Genomic DNA, 15993 nt, shown 5'->3' with positions numbered 1-15993 from the left:
TATTGGTTGCTTAGATAGACCTGGTTGCTAAAAGCTTTTATCCTGAAAGGAATAGAAATTTTTTTGTATACTTAACCTTTTATTTTGATTTGACATTAAAAATCCTAAAAAAATTCTAAAGGACTTCTATAAAACGTGTAAAATTTTATTTCTTTTTATGTTAGAATAAAAGTCGTTAAAAATGGCACTAACCGAAAAAATATTAATGCGGAAAATAAAAAAGCGTGAAAAAAAGAAATTAACATTAATACATAATAAAGATATTGAGGGTAAATCAACTGCAGTTCAAAAAGGTATGTTTACTTAAAAAACATATATTTTATAGATTTACAGAATATTAAATTAAATTTTAGATGATGAAGTGATTTCAGAAAGCATCAAGATTAAAAAACGGAAGTCTGACAATACCGAATCTTCTCCACCAAGTAGGAATTATTAGTTTTTAAAGATTATTTTTCATTTGATTCATTGAATTTCAGAGAAGAAAACTAAACATGTTGAAACACTACCCTTAAATGCTAACAATGGAGATCAAGAATCACAACCAGATAATTTATTGAATGATACTGATAAAAATGATAAACAAGTACCCCTAGAGGATGTAATAACTCATAATTTCGAATCTTTAAAAGGTTTTGTCAGTGTTAAAACTCTGAAAGCTGTTGCTGATATGGGATTTGTTTCTATGACTGATATTCAGTTTAAATCTATACCATCATTACTGGAAGGTAAATAATCGAGTAATAAAAAGCTTATAATCGTTTTTATTTTGAATGCTTTTTTCCAGGTAAAAATTTGGTAGGAACTGCTAAAACAGGCTCTGGAAAAACGTTAGCGTTTCTTATACCCGCAGTGGAGTTAATGTATAAGTTGAAATTTAAACACAGAAATGGTAAAATAGGAAGATTTTTTATATAAACCTTATAAAACATAGTTAATTTACAGGTGCTGGTGTTATAATAATAACACCAACAAGGGAGTTATCTATGCAGACTTATGGTGTTTTAAAAGAGCTCATGGCTAATCATCATCACACCCTTGGTTTAATAATGGGTGGAGCCGACCGGAAAGCTGAAGTTAAAAAATTATCAAATGGACTTAATATTTTAGTAGCCACTCCTGGAAGGTGAGTTTTATTATTTTTATAAGTAAAATTAATATTGATTTTATGCCTTTTTAGATTATTAGATCATCTACAAAATACTCCAGACTTTGTTTACAAAAATTTGCAATGTCTAATTATTGATGAAGTAGACAGAATTCTAGAAATTGGTTTTGAAGCTGAAGTAACACAAATTCTCAACATTTTGCCTAGTAAGTAGCATTAAATACAATTATTTATTTCTGATAATTTGTATAATCCTTTATAGAAAAAAGGCAGACAATGTTATTTAGTGCCACTCAAAGTCAGAAGACTGAAATGTTAGAAAAGCTTGCTTTCAAAAAGGAACCAATATATGTTCAAGTAGAAGATATTAAAAACGAATCAACTGTTGAAGGTGAGACAATTTTTACTGGTTATATTTAGTTTAATTTACAATATTACTATGTGTAGGACTACAACAGGGATATGTAGCATGTTCTCCAGAGTTACGGCTCCAATTTCTTTACACTTTCTTGAAAAAACACAGAAAGAAGAAAGTTATGGTGTTCTTTAGTTCGTGCAATTCAGTTGAATACCACTACAAGCTGTTGAATTATATTGATTTACCTGTGATGTGTATTCATGTGAGTGTGTATAGTAAATTAATTTCTGTTTTTTTTAACTAAACAAATATAATTTGTAGGGCAAACAAAAACAAATCAAACGTACTAGGACTTTTTTTCAATTTTCTAATGCCGAAACTGGTACATTATTATGTACCGATGTAGCAGCCCGAGGTTTAGATATTCCTGTAGTCGATTGGATTGTACAGTATGACCCTTCTGATGATCCTAAAGAATATATCCATAGGGTTGGACGTACAGCTAGAGGAGGTACTAGAAATTTAATGATATATCATTTTTTTTATATAAAAAAAGTACTTAAAAATTATATTTTTTAGGTAGCAACGGTAATGCCTTGCTAATGTTGCTACCTGATGAAATTGGATACTTGTGGTATTTAAAACAAGCAAAAATTCCGCTTAACGAATATAATATTCAATGGGATAAACTTTCAAATATTCAAATGCAGGTATATTTAAAAAAAAGTGTTTATACTATTTTTACTTTGTAAAATTAACAATATTTTATTTTTAAGATTGAATCCATAGTAGATGGTAATCCATATTTGAAGAAATTGGCTAGAGAGGCTTACTTTTCATATATAAAAGCATACGAGTCGCACCAGTCCAAATCAGTTTTCGATGTAAGCAAATTAAATCTGCAAAAAATTGCCACATCCTTTGGTTTGAAAAGATGTCCAAGCACAGATTTTGTGTCGGCCGATAGAAAAGGTTTTTATAAATAATTTAAGTTATAAACAACAAAAAAACTATTATTCTTTTAGGTCATCGCAAGTTTCATAAGAATGGTAGCCATAACTATAAACAACGAAATTTTACTCAAAATGGCAATGGTGCTTTCAGGAACAAGAATAATTCAAATGATAATAAATATAAAAAATATTAAAATAGAATGTATTTATTTGCTAATTTTAGATATTATGCCTATAATTTTAATTAAATTGGAGGTGTTGCATTATTTAAATTAAGTGAAGTTTTATCATATTTTTAATAAGGCCTAAGCTGCTAGAACCATCCGGTCTGTCATATTTTGATTTGAAGGCTACAGTTGCCAGGACTGTCGAACCGTTTTCCAAAGTCTCTACTACAATACTCCCAGTGGTCAACCAAGGGTCAACCCAACCCTGGTAAATTCATTTTCAAAATTGTTCTGTGGTATAGTTCGAAAATAGAGGTTAAGTTATTTTTTCTCATTTTTCTGTGATATTTTTCCGAAATTTGCATTTCCTAAATTTTAACATAAATTTAGTAATGTTGAAGTTCTATTTATCATTATGGTGAAAACAAGTATAAACGCTGAAAAAAATCCTAAGCCTAGGAAAAAGTTAAATATTTTACAAAAAAAAGTTACTCCAAAACCTACTTCAATAAGTTAGTTAAAATTCAATAACTTAATAAATAGGCATTTTTATCATTATCTTTGTCTCTTTGCAGGTCAGGACAATAATAACCTTAAAGAAAACAATAAAAGGAAACATGTCTTTCAAGGAGGAAGCAATAGTAAGTTCTTAATGTATAGTTTATAGATAAAAATAATCTGAACTATATATTGTTTTTAGAAAAACCAAAAATTAATGAAAGGGTCATAACTGAAGAAGTTCAACCAAAACAGGGTAACAATTTGAAGTTACTAAGTGCTACAAATTCAACACCTCAGATACAAAACTATGAAGAGTTTGAGAAACATAGTATGTAAATAAAATATATATCACTTGTAAAACTCTTAACAAATGGAAATTATTTTAGTAACCGGGTCTAATACCACTTTAGAGCTTTTACTTCATAAAGATTTTGATTCCTTAAGGGATAGCGTTTGTGATAAAACATTACAAGCTATATCAGAGAAAGGATTTAAAACCCTTACTGATATTCAGCTGAAAACTATACCACATTTGCTTGAAGGTATGAAGGTATGAAATTTATTTTAGAAAATGTGTGTTCAACTTTTCCATTTACAGGTAAGGATTTGGTAGGATATGCTAAAACTGGTTCAGGAAAAACATTAGCTTTTTTGATACCTGCAATCGAACTAATATCTAAATCAAATTTGGATGCTAAAAATGGTAAGAAAATATATTTTAAGTAATTCAGTTTGGTAATTATTAATTTGCTTTTTAAACTTAGGCACACAAGTTATTATAATAACACCAACAAGAGAGTTAGCTATGCAGACTTATGGTGTTTTAAGGGACTTGACTACATATCATAGCTGTACCCATGGAGTGATAATGGGTGGTACCAACAGGAGAACAGAAGCTAAAAAATTGTTAGATGGTGTCAATTTTTTAGTAGCCACTCCTGGAAGGTAACAAATATATTGAATGTACCTAAATATAAAGGATTTTGAACTCTTTTGCTTATAGGTTACTTGATCATTTACAAAATACCTCTGGCTTTATTTATAATAATTTGCAATGTTTAATTATTGATGAGGTAGATAGGATATTAGAAATTGGATTTGAAGCCGAAATGACTCAAATCTTAAATATTTTACCTAGTAAGTTAATAGCATAATGGTAAATACCATGCATTACTATATTATCACAATTTTTATTAGAGAAACGACAGACAATGCTTTTCAGTGCTACTCAAACAGAAAAAAGTGAAATGTTGGCAAAATTAGCTTTAAAAAAAGATCCCCTGTGTGTACATGCCAATGAAACAACTGATGAATCCACTGTAGCAGGTATTTTATAACATTTGAATATATTATTATTCTAACTCTTATACTTTTTGTAGGTTTACAGCAGGGATATGTTGTGTGTCCCACTGAACACCGACTCTTATTTTTATATTCGTTCTTAAAAAAGAACAAAAATAAAAAAGTTATGGTGTTTTTTAGTACTTGTAACTCTGTGGAGTACCATTATAAATTACTCAACTATATTGACATGTCTTGTTTAAGGATTCATGTAAGTTTTTTATGTTATAAATTACTATATTATGAGAAATATATAATTTTAGGGTAGACAAAAACAAACAAAGAGAACAAAAACTTTTTTCCAGTTTTGTAACTCTTCATCTGGAATATTATTATGTACAGATGTAGCAGCTAGAGGTTTAGATATTCCTGTAGTTGATTGGATTGTACAGTATGATCCCTCTGATGACCCTAAAGAATATATCCACAGGGTTGGACGTACAGCTAGAGCTGGTATTTTTTTGTGTAGGAAAAAAAATTGCGGTATTAAAATAATGTTTTAGGTACTACTGGAAATGGTTTATTAGTTTTAATGGTACAAGAACTGGGTTACTTATGGTACTTAAAGCAGGCTAAAATTCCATTAAATGAGTACAAAGTTCAGTGGGAAAAAGTCTCAGGCATACAATCACAAGTACAGTTGATTTTTTTTATTAAACTCCATAAACAAAAATACTCATATTTTAGCTGGAATATCTAGTAGAGAATCATACCGAGTTGAATAAATTGGGAAGAGAAGCATACAGATCGTATTTAACAGCATACGATGCCCACAAATCCAGGGTAGCCTTTGATGTAACAAAGCTAGATTTAGCTAAAGTTGGTTTATCCTTTGGTTTTAAAAGTACACCTCAAATTGAATTAAATATCTCTGGGATGAAAGGTAATTGTAGTTCAATTATAATTAATTTTTTTACTATTGGTTTTAATTATTATAGGTAAAAAGTCAAAATCGAAGAAAAAACGCAAAGATGGGCAAAACGGTTTTGGATTTTACAAAAATCATAATACTGAAGCAAGGAAAAAGGCTATTCAGAGGAAAAGGGATTTTAGCATATGATTTTTTATTAATTAAATACAGTGTAACATTCAAATGTATATATTTTTTATTATTGAATAATAAATAGTTTTTTAATTTAACTAGCAGAAAGATTATCTCTAAATTTCGATTTAAAAAAGAAATAACAGTTGTCGGAGTGATCAGAATGTGAAATGTGACTTTCAAGATTTTTTTACCACTCTGAACGAACTGTTTTCTCTACAAGTTCTTTACATAGCAAAAAACAGGGACGTTGTTTTATATAATATTGTTTCTTTACGCGTAAAAAATAGTTTTTTATACATTTATTTCTATTTATACCCATCCCTAACACAATTTTCCTGAGAAATAGATATAGGGGACTACAAATAACCACTAAGATTAATATTCTTTCTCCTCCTTAGAAGGATTTTAGTTGCCAGAACCATTCATTCTCCTTGGAATTTTTTTGAAATTTTTAACATTTCAAGAAGACTGTTCTGGCTACTAAATACCACCAAAAAATTAAGAAGAACGACTTTAATCCGCTTGACAGGTTTGACAACTTTGACAAGCATAAAAGGAAAATTTGTGAAAATGGCGGACGACAAAGATGTGGCGGAAAAAACGATTGCCGAAGATTTGGTTGTTACCAAATATAAAATGGTCGGAGAAATAGTTAATAGTGAGTTTTTGTAACTAATGTTTATCTGGTATCGTGTGGTCATGAGCACCGATAGATTTTCCTACTTTATGTAAACGATTATGCGTATGCCCATATGGAGCATGTGTACAGCGTCTAACTTGCCATGCGGTTTCCGTACACCTTAAAACGTTCACAATTTAATTTATGCAGCTATGATAAAAAATGATACAGAGGTTTTTAAGTATTAACTTGCGTTTTGGAGTAGCATACTATTATGTTAGAATGTTTTACAAAATTCACTAGCCAGAATATAGTGTACACATTTTTTTTACATGATTGTTTACTGATATATTTTTGTTTACCTAGAAATACTAAAACAACTAGTTGACAAATGTGTTGCTCAGGCATCAGTTAGAGCTCTGTGCGAACTAGGAGATCAGCTTCTCTTGGAAGAAACCAGCAAGGTGTTTAAGAAGGAGAAAGATTTGAAGAAAGGCATTGCATTTCCCACATGCGTGTCGGTAAATAATTGCATTTGCCACTACTCTCCTGTTCCCAGTGAACCAGATTATATCTTAAAAGATGGAGATGTTGCTAAAATGTAAGTACTTTCATGGTCATTGATTAAAAATTATAGATGTAACATTTTAGGTTTTATAATGATGAATTTATTTTTAACTCCAATTGATCCATCTGATGATTTGTGATCTGACAATTTAATAAAACTGAGTTTATTTAAAAAATTAGCCTTAATTTTTTTTTATATTAAAGATATCTAAATAGATATTATTTTTGCAGTGACTTGGGAGCCCACATTGATGGATTTATAGCTGTTGTAGCTCATACAATTGTGGTAGGAGCAACTCCAGACAAAAAAGTAACAGGTACAAATAACTACAAATTCCTTTTTTAATTAAATTTTATCAAATCATACTATGATGATATTTATTATATTCTCCAATTGATCCCTATGAGTAAATAATGATATAATACTTAATCTGAACTAATTTAGTTTTGTGTTAAGAAATATGTTTTAAGACTGGCATTTACTCTATTATATTTTTAGGACGTAAAGCTGATGTTATTTTGGCTGCACACTATGCATCACAGGCAGCATTGAGGCTACTAAAAGCAGGCAATCAGACCTATGCAATTACAGATGCTGTGCAAAAAGTTGCAGAGTCGTATTCCTGCAAGCCAGTTGAGGGCATGTTAAGTCATCAGTTAAAACAATTTAAGATCGATTGTGAAAAAACTATAATTCAAGTAAGGATTAAAAATCTATTTGCGAACAAAAAAAACATGAAATATGTACCTGGTTTAATTTTTAGAATCCCAATGATGCACAGAAAAAAGAGCACGAAAAATTTGAATTGGACAAGTACGAGGTGTACGCCATGGACGTTCTGATTAGCACTGGAGAAGGTGTAGGAAAGGAAACAGAGACCCGGGTATCGATATATAAAAAAACTGACGAGACCTATCAGTTGAAGCTTAAAGCATCAAGAATGTTTTATACGGAGGTTGGTGTGACATTAATTTTTATTGTGATCAAAAGAGATCATAACAGATTTGGTTTTAGGTCAGATCGAAACACGGTAATATGCCTTTTAACCTGAGGTATTTCGAGGATGAAACTAAAGCAAAAATGGGTGTGAATGAGTGCATAAAAAACAAACTGGTGGAACCTTTCCAGGTGCTCTATGAAAAACCATGTAAGTTATTTGTAAGCTACAAAAATATATTGATATAATATATTTGTATTGCTTTTTTTTAGCTGAGTTTGTAGCCCAGTATAAGTTTACGGTGTTGTTGATGCCCAATGGACCTCACAGGATAACAGGTGGGTAATAATACAGAGATTTTTATGGCGTCTGTCAAAATCTTTCTTGACTTATGGGACAGACTATACTTGACATTTTTCTCATTCTTTAACGATTTTTTTTTGTTTAGGCTTGCCTATTGATCCTGATCAGTATAAATCTGAACATTCTATTACTGACCCAGAACTGAAAACTTTACTGAACAGCTCGGCCAATCCCAAGGCAGCGAAAAAGAAGAAGAAGAAATCCGAGAGCAATGCCGCGGAGCCCCAACGAATGGAAGTAGAAGCTGCCGCTTAGATGTCTGCACTTTTCTCACTCTCACCTCATATTTTTTACTGTTTCAACTTACCTCTGTTCCTTTTTCTATCCATTCATTATCAAAAACAATAACTTTTTACGAATTTTCTTCCAGTGACGTTATTTAATAATGGACAATCTTTTTATTAGCATTTTCTAAATGACAAAACTTTTTTCATTCAATTTCTTTTTATTAACTTTGGATCAATTCTATTTGATAGATCTTAATATCTTCATTTTATTGGTCGTCTGTGTTTGAGATATTAAATGAAATATGTATTAATAAAAAATGCGATTAAAAGTGTTTTTGAGTTATATCGTGTAATTTTAATTTTTAATAAAATTTAAAAGTAGGGTTGTTGGTTATTTGTTCCAGATTAATAAAGCAATAATTTAAATTTGAACCCATAAAAAATCTTAAAATCTTTTCTTATTAAATTGGTCTTGTTGATATATATTTTTAAAAGACTCAAACTAAATGGGAAAGAAAATTTATGTTTTGTTGCATTATTGACGGATTGTTACCGTTTTTTTTTACCTGACTTCCTGCTATTACCTACCAAAGATTAGTAGTATCCAATCTGTGGGCCGTATAGTCCTGGTGAATTAAGGCCGTCATACGGAAAAGAAGAATAAGTAGATCTTAGCAGCTATGGTCATTAAACCAATACTACTAGAGCCGCTAATAATTTGAAAAGAAGAATGAAGGTTATCTATTCTTGTGTATGTGTTTTCTGTTTTGTGATCTATTCCTAATCGCCCCCGTCAAGCGTTTATAATCTTGTTTATGTTTATTATTTAATTAATTTTGCTGGAGAAAAAGCCCTACAATATCCAACAGTATTAACAATGACGGAAGACGTACAAAGACATTCAGTTCACACGCTGGTCTTTCGTTCCTTAAAACGGTCACACGATATGTTTCTTTCAAATCAGAGCCTTTTGCCTCCCATCGATGAAGCCGCGTAAGTATTTTTTTACTGCGATAATTTAGGATACACGAAATTACCTCCCTTATGTTTTTTGTAGAGAGAAAATCAGAAGAGCGGTGAAAGCTCGCGATTCCTATGGTTTGGTTTTTGACGATGTCAAGAAAATGCAGGCCATGAAAAATCTACGTGATACTGAAGCCGGTCCTAACCCGCCTCCTCCAGGGACTGGAGACCAAGAAACAAATCAAGCTCACGACATGGCAGTAGTACCGTTTACAGATAATTCTGTTACAAATCGTTTCCAACAAACTCAACAAAATCAACTGGCAACAATGATTAAAAAGACTCCCACAATGCCTAAACCTAAATGGCATCCGCCATGGAAATTGTACAGAGTTATTGCCGGACATTTGGGATGGGTGAGATGTGTTGCGGTAGAACCTGGGAATGAAGTCAGTTAGCTATTCATAATATATTTTTTTTAATAATGACTATATTTTTGTATGTTTTAGTGGTTTGCTACGGGTGCAGCAGACAGGATTATCAAAATATGGGATCTGGCATCGGGACAGTTAAAAGTGTCACTGACAGGTCATGTAAGCACAGTCAGAGGTCTGGCAGTTAGCGCGAGACATCCTTATTTGTTTAGTTGTGGCGAAGATCGACAAGTAAAGTGTTGGGATTTGGAATATAATAAGGTTTCTATTAATTTTCTATTTATTACATAACGAGGATGTTACTATTTTGCTTGTTTAGGTTATCCGACATTATCACGGACATCTGTCAGCAGTATATTCCCTAGCTTTACATCCTACAATTGACGTGCTATTAACAGCAGGCAGAGATTCTACAGCGAGAGTATGGGATATGAGGACAAAAGCTAACATCCACACACTAACTGGTAAATTAAATTTAAGAAAACATTTATTCTGTAACAACGCGTAGAAAATTAATTTTCTATATAGAGAATGTAGAATATTATTTGTTGCACTCATTTTTAAGTATAAAATATACATAAACTCCAAAAAAAGATTGTTCAATATGCAAAACTAATTTTCTACGTGTAGAAAATAGGGTAGAATATACCCAACACTGCAATAATATACTACGTTCTATTGTGTTTTTATTCTCTGTTCTCAGGTCACACACACACAGTTGCTAAAGTAGTGGCCCAGGCTTCAGAACCCCAAGTTATAACGGGATCGCACGACACAACAATACGGCTTTGGGATTTAGCAGCTGGAAAATCAATTTGCACATTAACCAACCACAAAAAGAGCGTCAGGGACGTGGTACTCCATCCCACATTAAACATGTTCGCCTCCGGGTCCCCCGACAACATCAAGCAGTGGAAATGTCCAGACGGAAAGTTCATCCAGAACTTATCCGGTCACAATGCTATCCTAAATTGCCTCGGTGTGAATGCCGAAGGTGTTTTGGTATCGGGAGGGGATAATGGTACCTTGCATTTCTGGGATTGGCGGACAGGGTACAATTTCCAGAGGTTACAAGCGCCAGTGCAGCCCGGTTCGATGGATAGCGAAGCTGGGATTTTTTCCATGGTATTTGATAATTCCGGATCGAGGCTCATCACTACCGAGGCTGACAAAACAATTAAAATATACAAAGAAGATGAAACGGCGACTGAAGAAACACACCCCATCAACTGGAAACCAGACATACTGAAAAGACGCAAATTTTAATAATAATAAGTTTAATTTTAAGTTTTATATGTTTGTACAAATGTGAACTTTAATATAAGAACGATATATTATTTAATTTTTTTTATTTCTTCCTTTGCTTTTTTCATTATTCAACAACGCAAACCCAGTTTGTTGAAATCCAACGGCAAGTCCAAAAACGAGCAATATAAATATTAGTCGGCCTGTCCAGTCTAAAGTTTGATATATAGGATACAGCCAAACGTTTTGGACCAGATATATTGAGAGATTCCTGAAAATAAACGATATAATTATGAGAGAAATGTACTATGTTACTTTCAAAAATAATACCACTTACAGAGTTTGATATAACGCTAAAAAGATCGTTAAAGTAGCCAAAGCAAATGATCTGGACACCCTGTAGTTTCTTTTAGACCTTTGGAACACCAATTCTAGTACTAGAGGAACTGCTATAATTGTGTGCATGGTATGGTTTAACCATTTTGGATAAAAAGTATCTAGTAATATCAATCATTTTATTAGTTTTAAGGAATACTAATTATAATTCTTTGTTGGTATACAAGGGGTTTCAAATTCTACTCCCATTATTGTCAAATCATTTGACAATGTTTCATTATTTGTCGATTCTAGTACTAAGAAAAAATTATTACAATCGCAAAAGATAAAGCTTAAAAATTGTCTTTGACCACTGATTTTTCCGTCATATTTCGGCCAAAGACTTAAGACACGCACCTTTACTGAAATTTGCGGGCCATCCTGAATCTTTTTCTGAGATCCCAATGATGAAAGTCGAATTTGAAACACCCGGTATACGTTAATGGCCAAAATTATTTCATAAAATAATGTTTTCATCCTCATTTAGTGTGACTATATTCTAACACTGGCATTTAAAATAATTTTTGGCCACTTTTTGTGAGTTCTTTTATTACCTATTATTTTTGGAAAAATCAGTTCTCTGTCTACAGCATACAAACCCCAAAAAATTGTCATTACTATGAGAGAACACGGGAATATCAAAGATAAAAACATATATTGTCTGATTCTCTGGATCTTGTGTTGTATTTTAGGAACGCTGACTACATCTTTGACTACATTGCACAATTCATCTATAATTACCACGAACAGGAAAATTATTTGTAAAATCTGTAAATTAATAATAAACTAATTATTAAAAATAAATATCAAATATTAGGCATCCTATATCAATTCATTAGTATTATGGGTATTATAGTTCGTCTTGACATACTTACAAAATTCCATACAGTTAAAAAAAATGGACCGTTTTTGGACAATATTTTAAATTCTTTAGGAATATTAACAGGATCTAAGGTATATTTTAATTGCGATGAGTAAATAAGAGAATAAATAAAATGTATTGAAAGTGCTAAATTTCCTACTACAACCAGAGTTCTAGACATTTTAATATTATTTTAAAACTGAAACATTTATAAAAGTAACCGAATAGCCAAACTATATGACGTTAAGAGAAAGTGGTTTCCGCTTTTTTATTATAATTTACCCATCACCGTACTTTTTATAGGCCTGGTAGTTTTATAATTGCCTTTTAATTAGGCAGTTTGAGTTCGATGTTTGAATAATTGTTAAAAACCTGTTAACGCTATAAATAAAAGTAGGTATAATATATACGCGCTTTTTCTTATCTATTTGTATTATGTGATATACCCTATACTTTATTCAATATAAATGAAATGTATTATTATATTACGTAGATATATCAATATAGATTTTCAGGTACTTACAATGTTCCACCTATTAGTAAATAACTTTTATAACATTCTATTAAGGTCAGATATGCGTTTTTATTTGGATCGTTTCCTAGTATACTGAAATCGTCAAAGTACCAAAGGAATATATAAAGTCCTTGCAAATGTCCATAAAACAAAACGAAAACTAAGTGTTTTAGTTTCGATACATCTAATTTTTTTCTTTCGTACATTTTTAATAATGACTATATACTAATATACGTTAGTATTTCCCTTGTATTTCTTATCTCTAAATGAGTAGGTGAGATATTTAAATTATATTAATTATAATAAAAGTACTGGTTCAATGATGATTGATGTGCCATTATATAGTTTCATATTTTATTGGGCTATAAAAGTGTGTGTTTTCGTACAAATAAGTTAATATTAAAATTAAAACTTTATCAAAAATCAGAGTGCTAAACAATAAAGTGTGATTTACTGGTTGCCTAGGTCCATTATTCTTCTTTTTTTACGATGATCACGTATCTCATCGACATGCCTTAGAACAACAACTAGAACAATGGCCGAATAGTTCTGGCAGCTGAGACGAAAAAACTAATCAAGAAGAAAAAGAGTTTTAATAATATCTGCCGTATAGTCCTGGCAGTTGAGACCGTAAATCTTAAACTATCATATTTAATCTGTGTCTATCTGAAAATTGTTTTTGTTCTTTGTCAATTTTTGATTTTGATTGCAAAAATAGGAAGTGGCTGCCTCGTTTCTTTTTTATTTTTATTCACATTTTTATTGCTGTCGGGCAACGAAACTGAGACGATTCTTATTAATTTGTTATCTCTAACCAAGATACACTAATTCATTCAAAGTAATATCTACATTAGTTTACAAGTAAAATCTTGTTATTCAACTATTGTTTAGATACCTACATCTAGTCTCTAGGGCTTAAATTTGAGTATTGGGGAAGCTGTATTTGTGCATATCTTTAAATATATGTGTAAAATCCTGAAAATATGACTGTCGGTGGAGAATCTTCAACATCTTTAAGCAAAAAGTAAGTAGTAATATTGGTTATTAAATTAGCAGTATAAATAATTCTTTGGCTTAGGAAGCAATCAAGTTATCCTCCACAAGGGGTAAGATGTCAGAAATGTCTGGAATATGGACACTGGTCATACGAGTGTAAAGGTAAAAGAAAATACTTGCACAGATCATCAAGAAGTCACATCTTAAAAAAACGCATAAAGGCTAAAGAGGAAGAGGAGAAGCTAGGATCACAAAATCTAAATATTACCAAGCAGAAAATCAAGAAGAAACTAAACAAAAACGATGAAAGTGATAGCTCTTCTGTTTCAAGTTCCAGTAGCTCTTCTTCTTCAGATAGTAGTAGTTCCAGTGAAAGTGACAGTGATTCCTCAACTACTTAAGATGGTTACAGAAATACATTTTTAAAATTAAAATAAAAATGGATTAAACGTTTTAACAAATATATTGAATTTATATATATGTTTACATTTTATTACCAGATTACATTTTACACTTAAATTGTCATCAAGTCCTGAAATAAATACTTTTTAAATGAAACTAAGAATGCCTGGCAAGTCAACTTTTTACAATGTTATTTTGTTTGGATGCCCTAGAAAAATTGTAAAAAGTATTAATTTTATATAAGACAAAATATTATTTATTTCTACCCGTATTTGAGGCAGTCACTGTGAATTTTATATTCCATTGTGGCACTGGATGGTATATTTAACAACCGTTTTAACGCATCTCTGATTTTCGCAATCATAGGTTGATCAGAAGCATTCCTATGCCAAACACTTAATAAGTATTCTTGATACCTTGTTGAAACTACTACTCCACAAATCTCGTTCCCAGCCTAAATATATGTTTGTTCTAATTTTCTCTAAATAAGGAAAATATTTTAATATGACATACCATAAATTGCTCTCCTAACATAGCCATACATAAATTTTCCCATGCTCTACCTGCTTGTTCCTTCTTTAATCTTATTACCTTAAAAATGTCACTCTATAGATATCACAAGTATTTTCTTTTTTTATAAAAATACCCATTTTCCACCTTTTTTATTGGCTACATCTTCCCACATAGGTTTTATTCCTTTTTTGAAAAGATGTAGGTCTCTATGTGCAGGTATTTCAATTATTCTAACAATATGTGAATATAGTGCCCACCACTGTTCCACTGTCCCTACTTGACCAATCAACCTTAAGGCTTGACTGTAATTTTGAGACCCTAAAATTATTACTTCTACTCAGTATAAACTAAAAATAAGGTATTGAAAAAAACCACCTTGTATCTGAGATGGTCTTTTTGAAAACCAAAGGCAATAGGCATGTTGTAGCCTATGTTCTCCAGGAGGATAGTCAATGGGACCCAAATCGGTAATATTTGGACCAATCTCATCTTCATTGTCTGAACCTTCCTCATGGTGATATTTTAAACTAAAAAGTGACTTTATGAAAACTGTTACTAAATAGGTATTATATATATAAGCATTTTAGCACCAACTAATAATAAATTTAGCAAGTTGTAGTTGTAATTGCAGCAATATACCAATTACTGCTTTATTATATAAAAATCACTGACTAATCTTTTATCTTTCTAAACTATTTTCCCCGAGAAATAAAACTTACTTATACAAAGTAATGAAACAAAACAAGTCTACAAATTCAATATATTTTATGAAGAAAATTTGGAACTTTTCTTAACTATTCCAATATATGGACCTCTAAATATAAACAATAGAAAAATGTGGAAGTTAATACATACGTTTCAAACTTATTGGACATTGTGTAGCTGTTATTTAAAATGAATACCATAAAATACTTGTATCACAGTCTGTTTTTATATTAAACTTTCCTGTTTAAACGCCTTTTGTTTGAAATCACTACTTCACTTTTTAAAATACTTCCTTGTCTTTTACCTATGACCTTGAACATATGCACACGTTTCTTTTACTGCTGGTTAATATGATAATATGATTATAAATTATAAAGTCGAATATTTTATATTATTTAAATCACATTGAAACTATTACCCGTTCCTTTTATAGTCACAACAGGGTAAAAATAAAATAAAAATAAACACTAAACACCAATACCGACACTATATAAAAAGTATTAAATAGTAAAATATATTAATTAGATCATATATTATATATGATCAAGTTAACAATAGATCTCTAACGTGTGTATATCATTAGTTCAAATGTACTCTAAAACTATTCTTTGTCCCAACCCTAATTATAGGTTTTATGTGCCTACTATAGAGCATATAAATTAATTTCTCTATCGTACCTACTTTGTTTTACACAGATTTTACAATTTCAAATTTATCCATAATTTTTTTCATGTGGTATGTGATGTGGCTGCCTGGCTGGTGGTCATTATATTTTGTGAGGAACTAAAAACTGTTTT

General features: G+C 31.1%; 7 protein-coding genes across 7 annotated transcripts; 5 read left to right on the top strand and 2 right to left on the bottom strand.

Annotated features, from left to right (window-relative positions):
* Window positions 1–80: 80 nt before the first annotated feature.
* On the top strand, window positions 81–2659 carry LOC115876175 (ATP-dependent RNA helicase HAS1-like). Its single transcript, XM_030891864.1, has 12 exons — window positions 81–293; window positions 354–425; window positions 480–728; window positions 788–892; window positions 946–1126; window positions 1181–1314; window positions 1371–1499; window positions 1556–1728; window positions 1788–1977; window positions 2046–2176; window positions 2243–2438; window positions 2492–2659. The coding sequence occupies exons 1-12, from the start codon at window positions 182–184 to the stop codon at window positions 2611–2613; spliced, it is 1794 nt and encodes a 597-aa protein (XP_030747724.1). The 5' UTR covers window positions 81–181; the 3' UTR covers window positions 2614–2659.
* Window positions 2660–2886: 227 nt separating this feature from the next.
* Window positions 2887–5573, top strand: LOC115876174 (ATP-dependent RNA helicase HAS1-like). Its single transcript, XM_030891863.1, has 13 exons — window positions 2887–3098; window positions 3162–3227; window positions 3287–3415; window positions 3474–3629; window positions 3686–3790; window positions 3852–4032; window positions 4091–4224; window positions 4285–4413; window positions 4467–4639; window positions 4692–4881; window positions 4932–5062; window positions 5116–5311; window positions 5367–5573. The coding sequence occupies exons 1-13, from the start codon at window positions 3002–3004 to the stop codon at window positions 5486–5488; spliced, it is 1809 nt and encodes a 602-aa protein (XP_030747723.1). The 5' UTR covers window positions 2887–3001; the 3' UTR covers window positions 5489–5573.
* Window positions 5574–6004: 431 nt separating this feature from the next.
* LOC115876186 (proliferation-associated protein 2G4) lies at window positions 6005–8530 on the top strand. The gene is made up of 8 exons (XM_030891881.1): window positions 6005–6131; window positions 6459–6693; window positions 6891–6976; window positions 7159–7358; window positions 7424–7615; window positions 7675–7807; window positions 7870–7935; window positions 8046–8530. Exons 1-8 carry the CDS (start codon window positions 6044–6046, stop codon window positions 8213–8215), a joined length of 1170 nt encoding a protein of 389 aa, XP_030747741.1. The 5' UTR covers window positions 6005–6043; the 3' UTR covers window positions 8216–8530.
* A 372-nt stretch (window positions 8531–8902) lies between these two features.
* On the top strand, window positions 8903–10923 carry LOC115876181 (pleiotropic regulator 1). The gene is made up of 5 exons (XM_030891877.1): window positions 8903–9180; window positions 9245–9599; window positions 9660–9845; window positions 9904–10048; window positions 10288–10923. Exons 1-5 carry the CDS (start codon window positions 9065–9067, stop codon window positions 10848–10850), a joined length of 1365 nt encoding a protein of 454 aa, XP_030747737.1. The 5' UTR covers window positions 8903–9064; the 3' UTR covers window positions 10851–10923.
* Window positions 10850–12532, bottom strand: LOC115876196 (androgen-dependent TFPI-regulating protein-like). The gene is made up of 4 exons (XM_030891895.1): window positions 12080–12532; window positions 11759–11972; window positions 11167–11326; window positions 10850–11100 (listed from the first exon to the last, which is right to left on the bottom strand). The coding sequence occupies exons 1-4, from the start codon at window positions 12245–12247 to the stop codon at window positions 10923–10925; spliced, it is 720 nt and encodes a 239-aa protein (XP_030747755.1). The 5' UTR covers window positions 12248–12532; the 3' UTR covers window positions 10850–10922.
* A 723-nt stretch (window positions 12533–13255) lies between these two features.
* On the top strand, window positions 13256–14056 carry LOC115876205 (zinc finger CCHC domain-containing protein 10). The gene is made up of 2 exons (XM_030891904.1): window positions 13256–13604; window positions 13659–14056. Exons 1-2 carry the CDS (start codon window positions 13564–13566, stop codon window positions 13975–13977), a joined length of 360 nt encoding a protein of 119 aa, XP_030747764.1. The 5' UTR covers window positions 13256–13563; the 3' UTR covers window positions 13978–14056.
* Window positions 14021–15620, bottom strand: LOC115876197 (eukaryotic translation initiation factor 4E type 2). Its single transcript, XM_030891896.1, has 6 exons — window positions 15347–15620; window positions 14867–15018; window positions 14625–14809; window positions 14492–14569; window positions 14245–14432; window positions 14021–14186 (listed from the first exon to the last, which is right to left on the bottom strand). The coding sequence occupies exons 1-6, from the start codon at window positions 15394–15396 to the stop codon at window positions 14153–14155; spliced, it is 687 nt and encodes a 228-aa protein (XP_030747756.1). The 5' UTR covers window positions 15397–15620; the 3' UTR covers window positions 14021–14152.
* Window positions 15621–15993: the final 373 nt, after the last annotated feature.

The sequence above is a fragment of the Sitophilus oryzae genome, unplaced genomic scaffold (genome assembly GCF_002938485.1).
Source record: "Sitophilus oryzae breed Bouriz unplaced genomic scaffold, Soryzae_2.0 scaffold_1420_pilon_pilon, whole genome shotgun sequence".
NCBI lineage: Eukaryota > Metazoa > Arthropoda > Insecta > Coleoptera > Curculionidae > Sitophilus > Sitophilus oryzae.
Note: the sequence above shows the minus strand (reverse complement) of the source record. Positions and strands in the feature narration are given on the sequence as shown.

What these genes read in the sequence shown, in the direction of transcription:
- LOC115876197 (XM_030891896.1), bottom strand. Translation starts at nt 15,396, where the DNA reads ATGGTATTCATTTTAAATAACAGCTACACAATGTCCAATAAGTTTGAA. An exon ending in AAGACCATCTCAGATACAAG is followed by an intron (nt 14,810 to 14,866) that starts GTGGTTTTTTTC and finishes TAATAATTTTAG; the next exon opens with GGTCTCAAAATTACAGTCAA. An exon ending in AGTGACTGCCTCAAATACGG is followed by an intron (nt 14,187 to 14,244) that starts GTAGAAATAAAT and finishes CAATTTTTCTAG; the next exon opens with GGCATCCAAACAAAATAACA.
- LOC115876174 (XM_030891863.1), top strand. Translation starts at nt 3,002, where the DNA reads ATGGTGAAAACAAGTATAAACGCTGAAAAAAATCCTAAGCCTAGGAAA. An exon ending in AAATTTGGATGCTAAAAATG is followed by an intron (nt 3,791 to 3,851) that starts GTAAGAAAATAT and finishes TTTTAAACTTAG; the next exon opens with GCACACAAGTTATTATAATA. An exon ending in TGTCTTGTTTAAGGATTCAT is followed by an intron (nt 4,640 to 4,691) that starts GTAAGTTTTTTA and finishes ATATAATTTTAG; the next exon opens with GGTAGACAAAAACAAACAAA.
- LOC115876175 (XM_030891864.1), top strand. Translation starts at nt 182, where the DNA reads ATGGCACTAACCGAAAAAATATTAATGCGGAAAATAAAAAAGCGTGAA. An exon ending in TATACCATCATTACTGGAAG is followed by an intron (nt 729 to 787) that starts GTAAATAATCGA and finishes GCTTTTTTCCAG; the next exon opens with GTAAAAATTTGGTAGGAACT. An exon ending in AATTCTCAACATTTTGCCTA is followed by an intron (nt 1,315 to 1,370) that starts GTAAGTAGCATT and finishes AATCCTTTATAG; the next exon opens with AAAAAAGGCAGACAATGTTA.
- LOC115876205 (XM_030891904.1), top strand. Translation starts at nt 13,564, where the DNA reads ATGACTGTCGGTGGAGAATCTTCAACATCTTTAAGCAAAAA. An exon ending in TCAACATCTTTAAGCAAAAA is followed by an intron (nt 13,605 to 13,658) that starts GTAAGTAGTAAT and finishes TCTTTGGCTTAG; the next exon opens with GAAGCAATCAAGTTATCCTC.
- LOC115876196 (XM_030891895.1), bottom strand. Translation starts at nt 12,247, where the DNA reads ATGTCTAGAACTCTGGTTGTAGTAGGAAATTTAGCACTTTCAATACAT. An exon ending in TTTTAACTGTATGGAATTTT is followed by an intron (nt 11,973 to 12,079) that starts GTAAGTATGTCA and finishes ATTAATTTACAG; the next exon opens with ATTTTACAAATAATTTTCCT. An exon ending in TTAGCGTTATATCAAACTCT is followed by an intron (nt 11,101 to 11,166) that starts GTAAGTGGTATT and finishes GTTTATTTTCAG; the next exon opens with GAATCTCTCAATATATCTGG.
- LOC115876181 (XM_030891877.1), top strand. Translation starts at nt 9,065, where the DNA reads ATGACGGAAGACGTACAAAGACATTCAGTTCACACGCTGGTCTTTCGT. An exon ending in CCTCCCATCGATGAAGCCGC is followed by an intron (nt 9,181 to 9,244) that starts GTAAGTATTTTT and finishes TGTTTTTTGTAG; the next exon opens with AGAGAAAATCAGAAGAGCGG. An exon ending in TAACATCCACACACTAACTG is followed by an intron (nt 10,049 to 10,287) that starts GTAAATTAAATT and finishes CTCTGTTCTCAG; the next exon opens with GTCACACACACACAGTTGCT.
- LOC115876186 (XM_030891881.1), top strand. Translation starts at nt 6,044, where the DNA reads ATGGCGGACGACAAAGATGTGGCGGAAAAAACGATTGCCGAAGATTTG. An exon ending in GTGAAAAAACTATAATTCAA is followed by an intron (nt 7,359 to 7,423) that starts GTAAGGATTAAA and finishes TTTAATTTTTAG; the next exon opens with AATCCCAATGATGCACAGAA. An exon ending in CAAGAATGTTTTATACGGAG is followed by an intron (nt 7,616 to 7,674) that starts GTTGGTGTGACA and finishes ATTTGGTTTTAG; the next exon opens with GTCAGATCGAAACACGGTAA.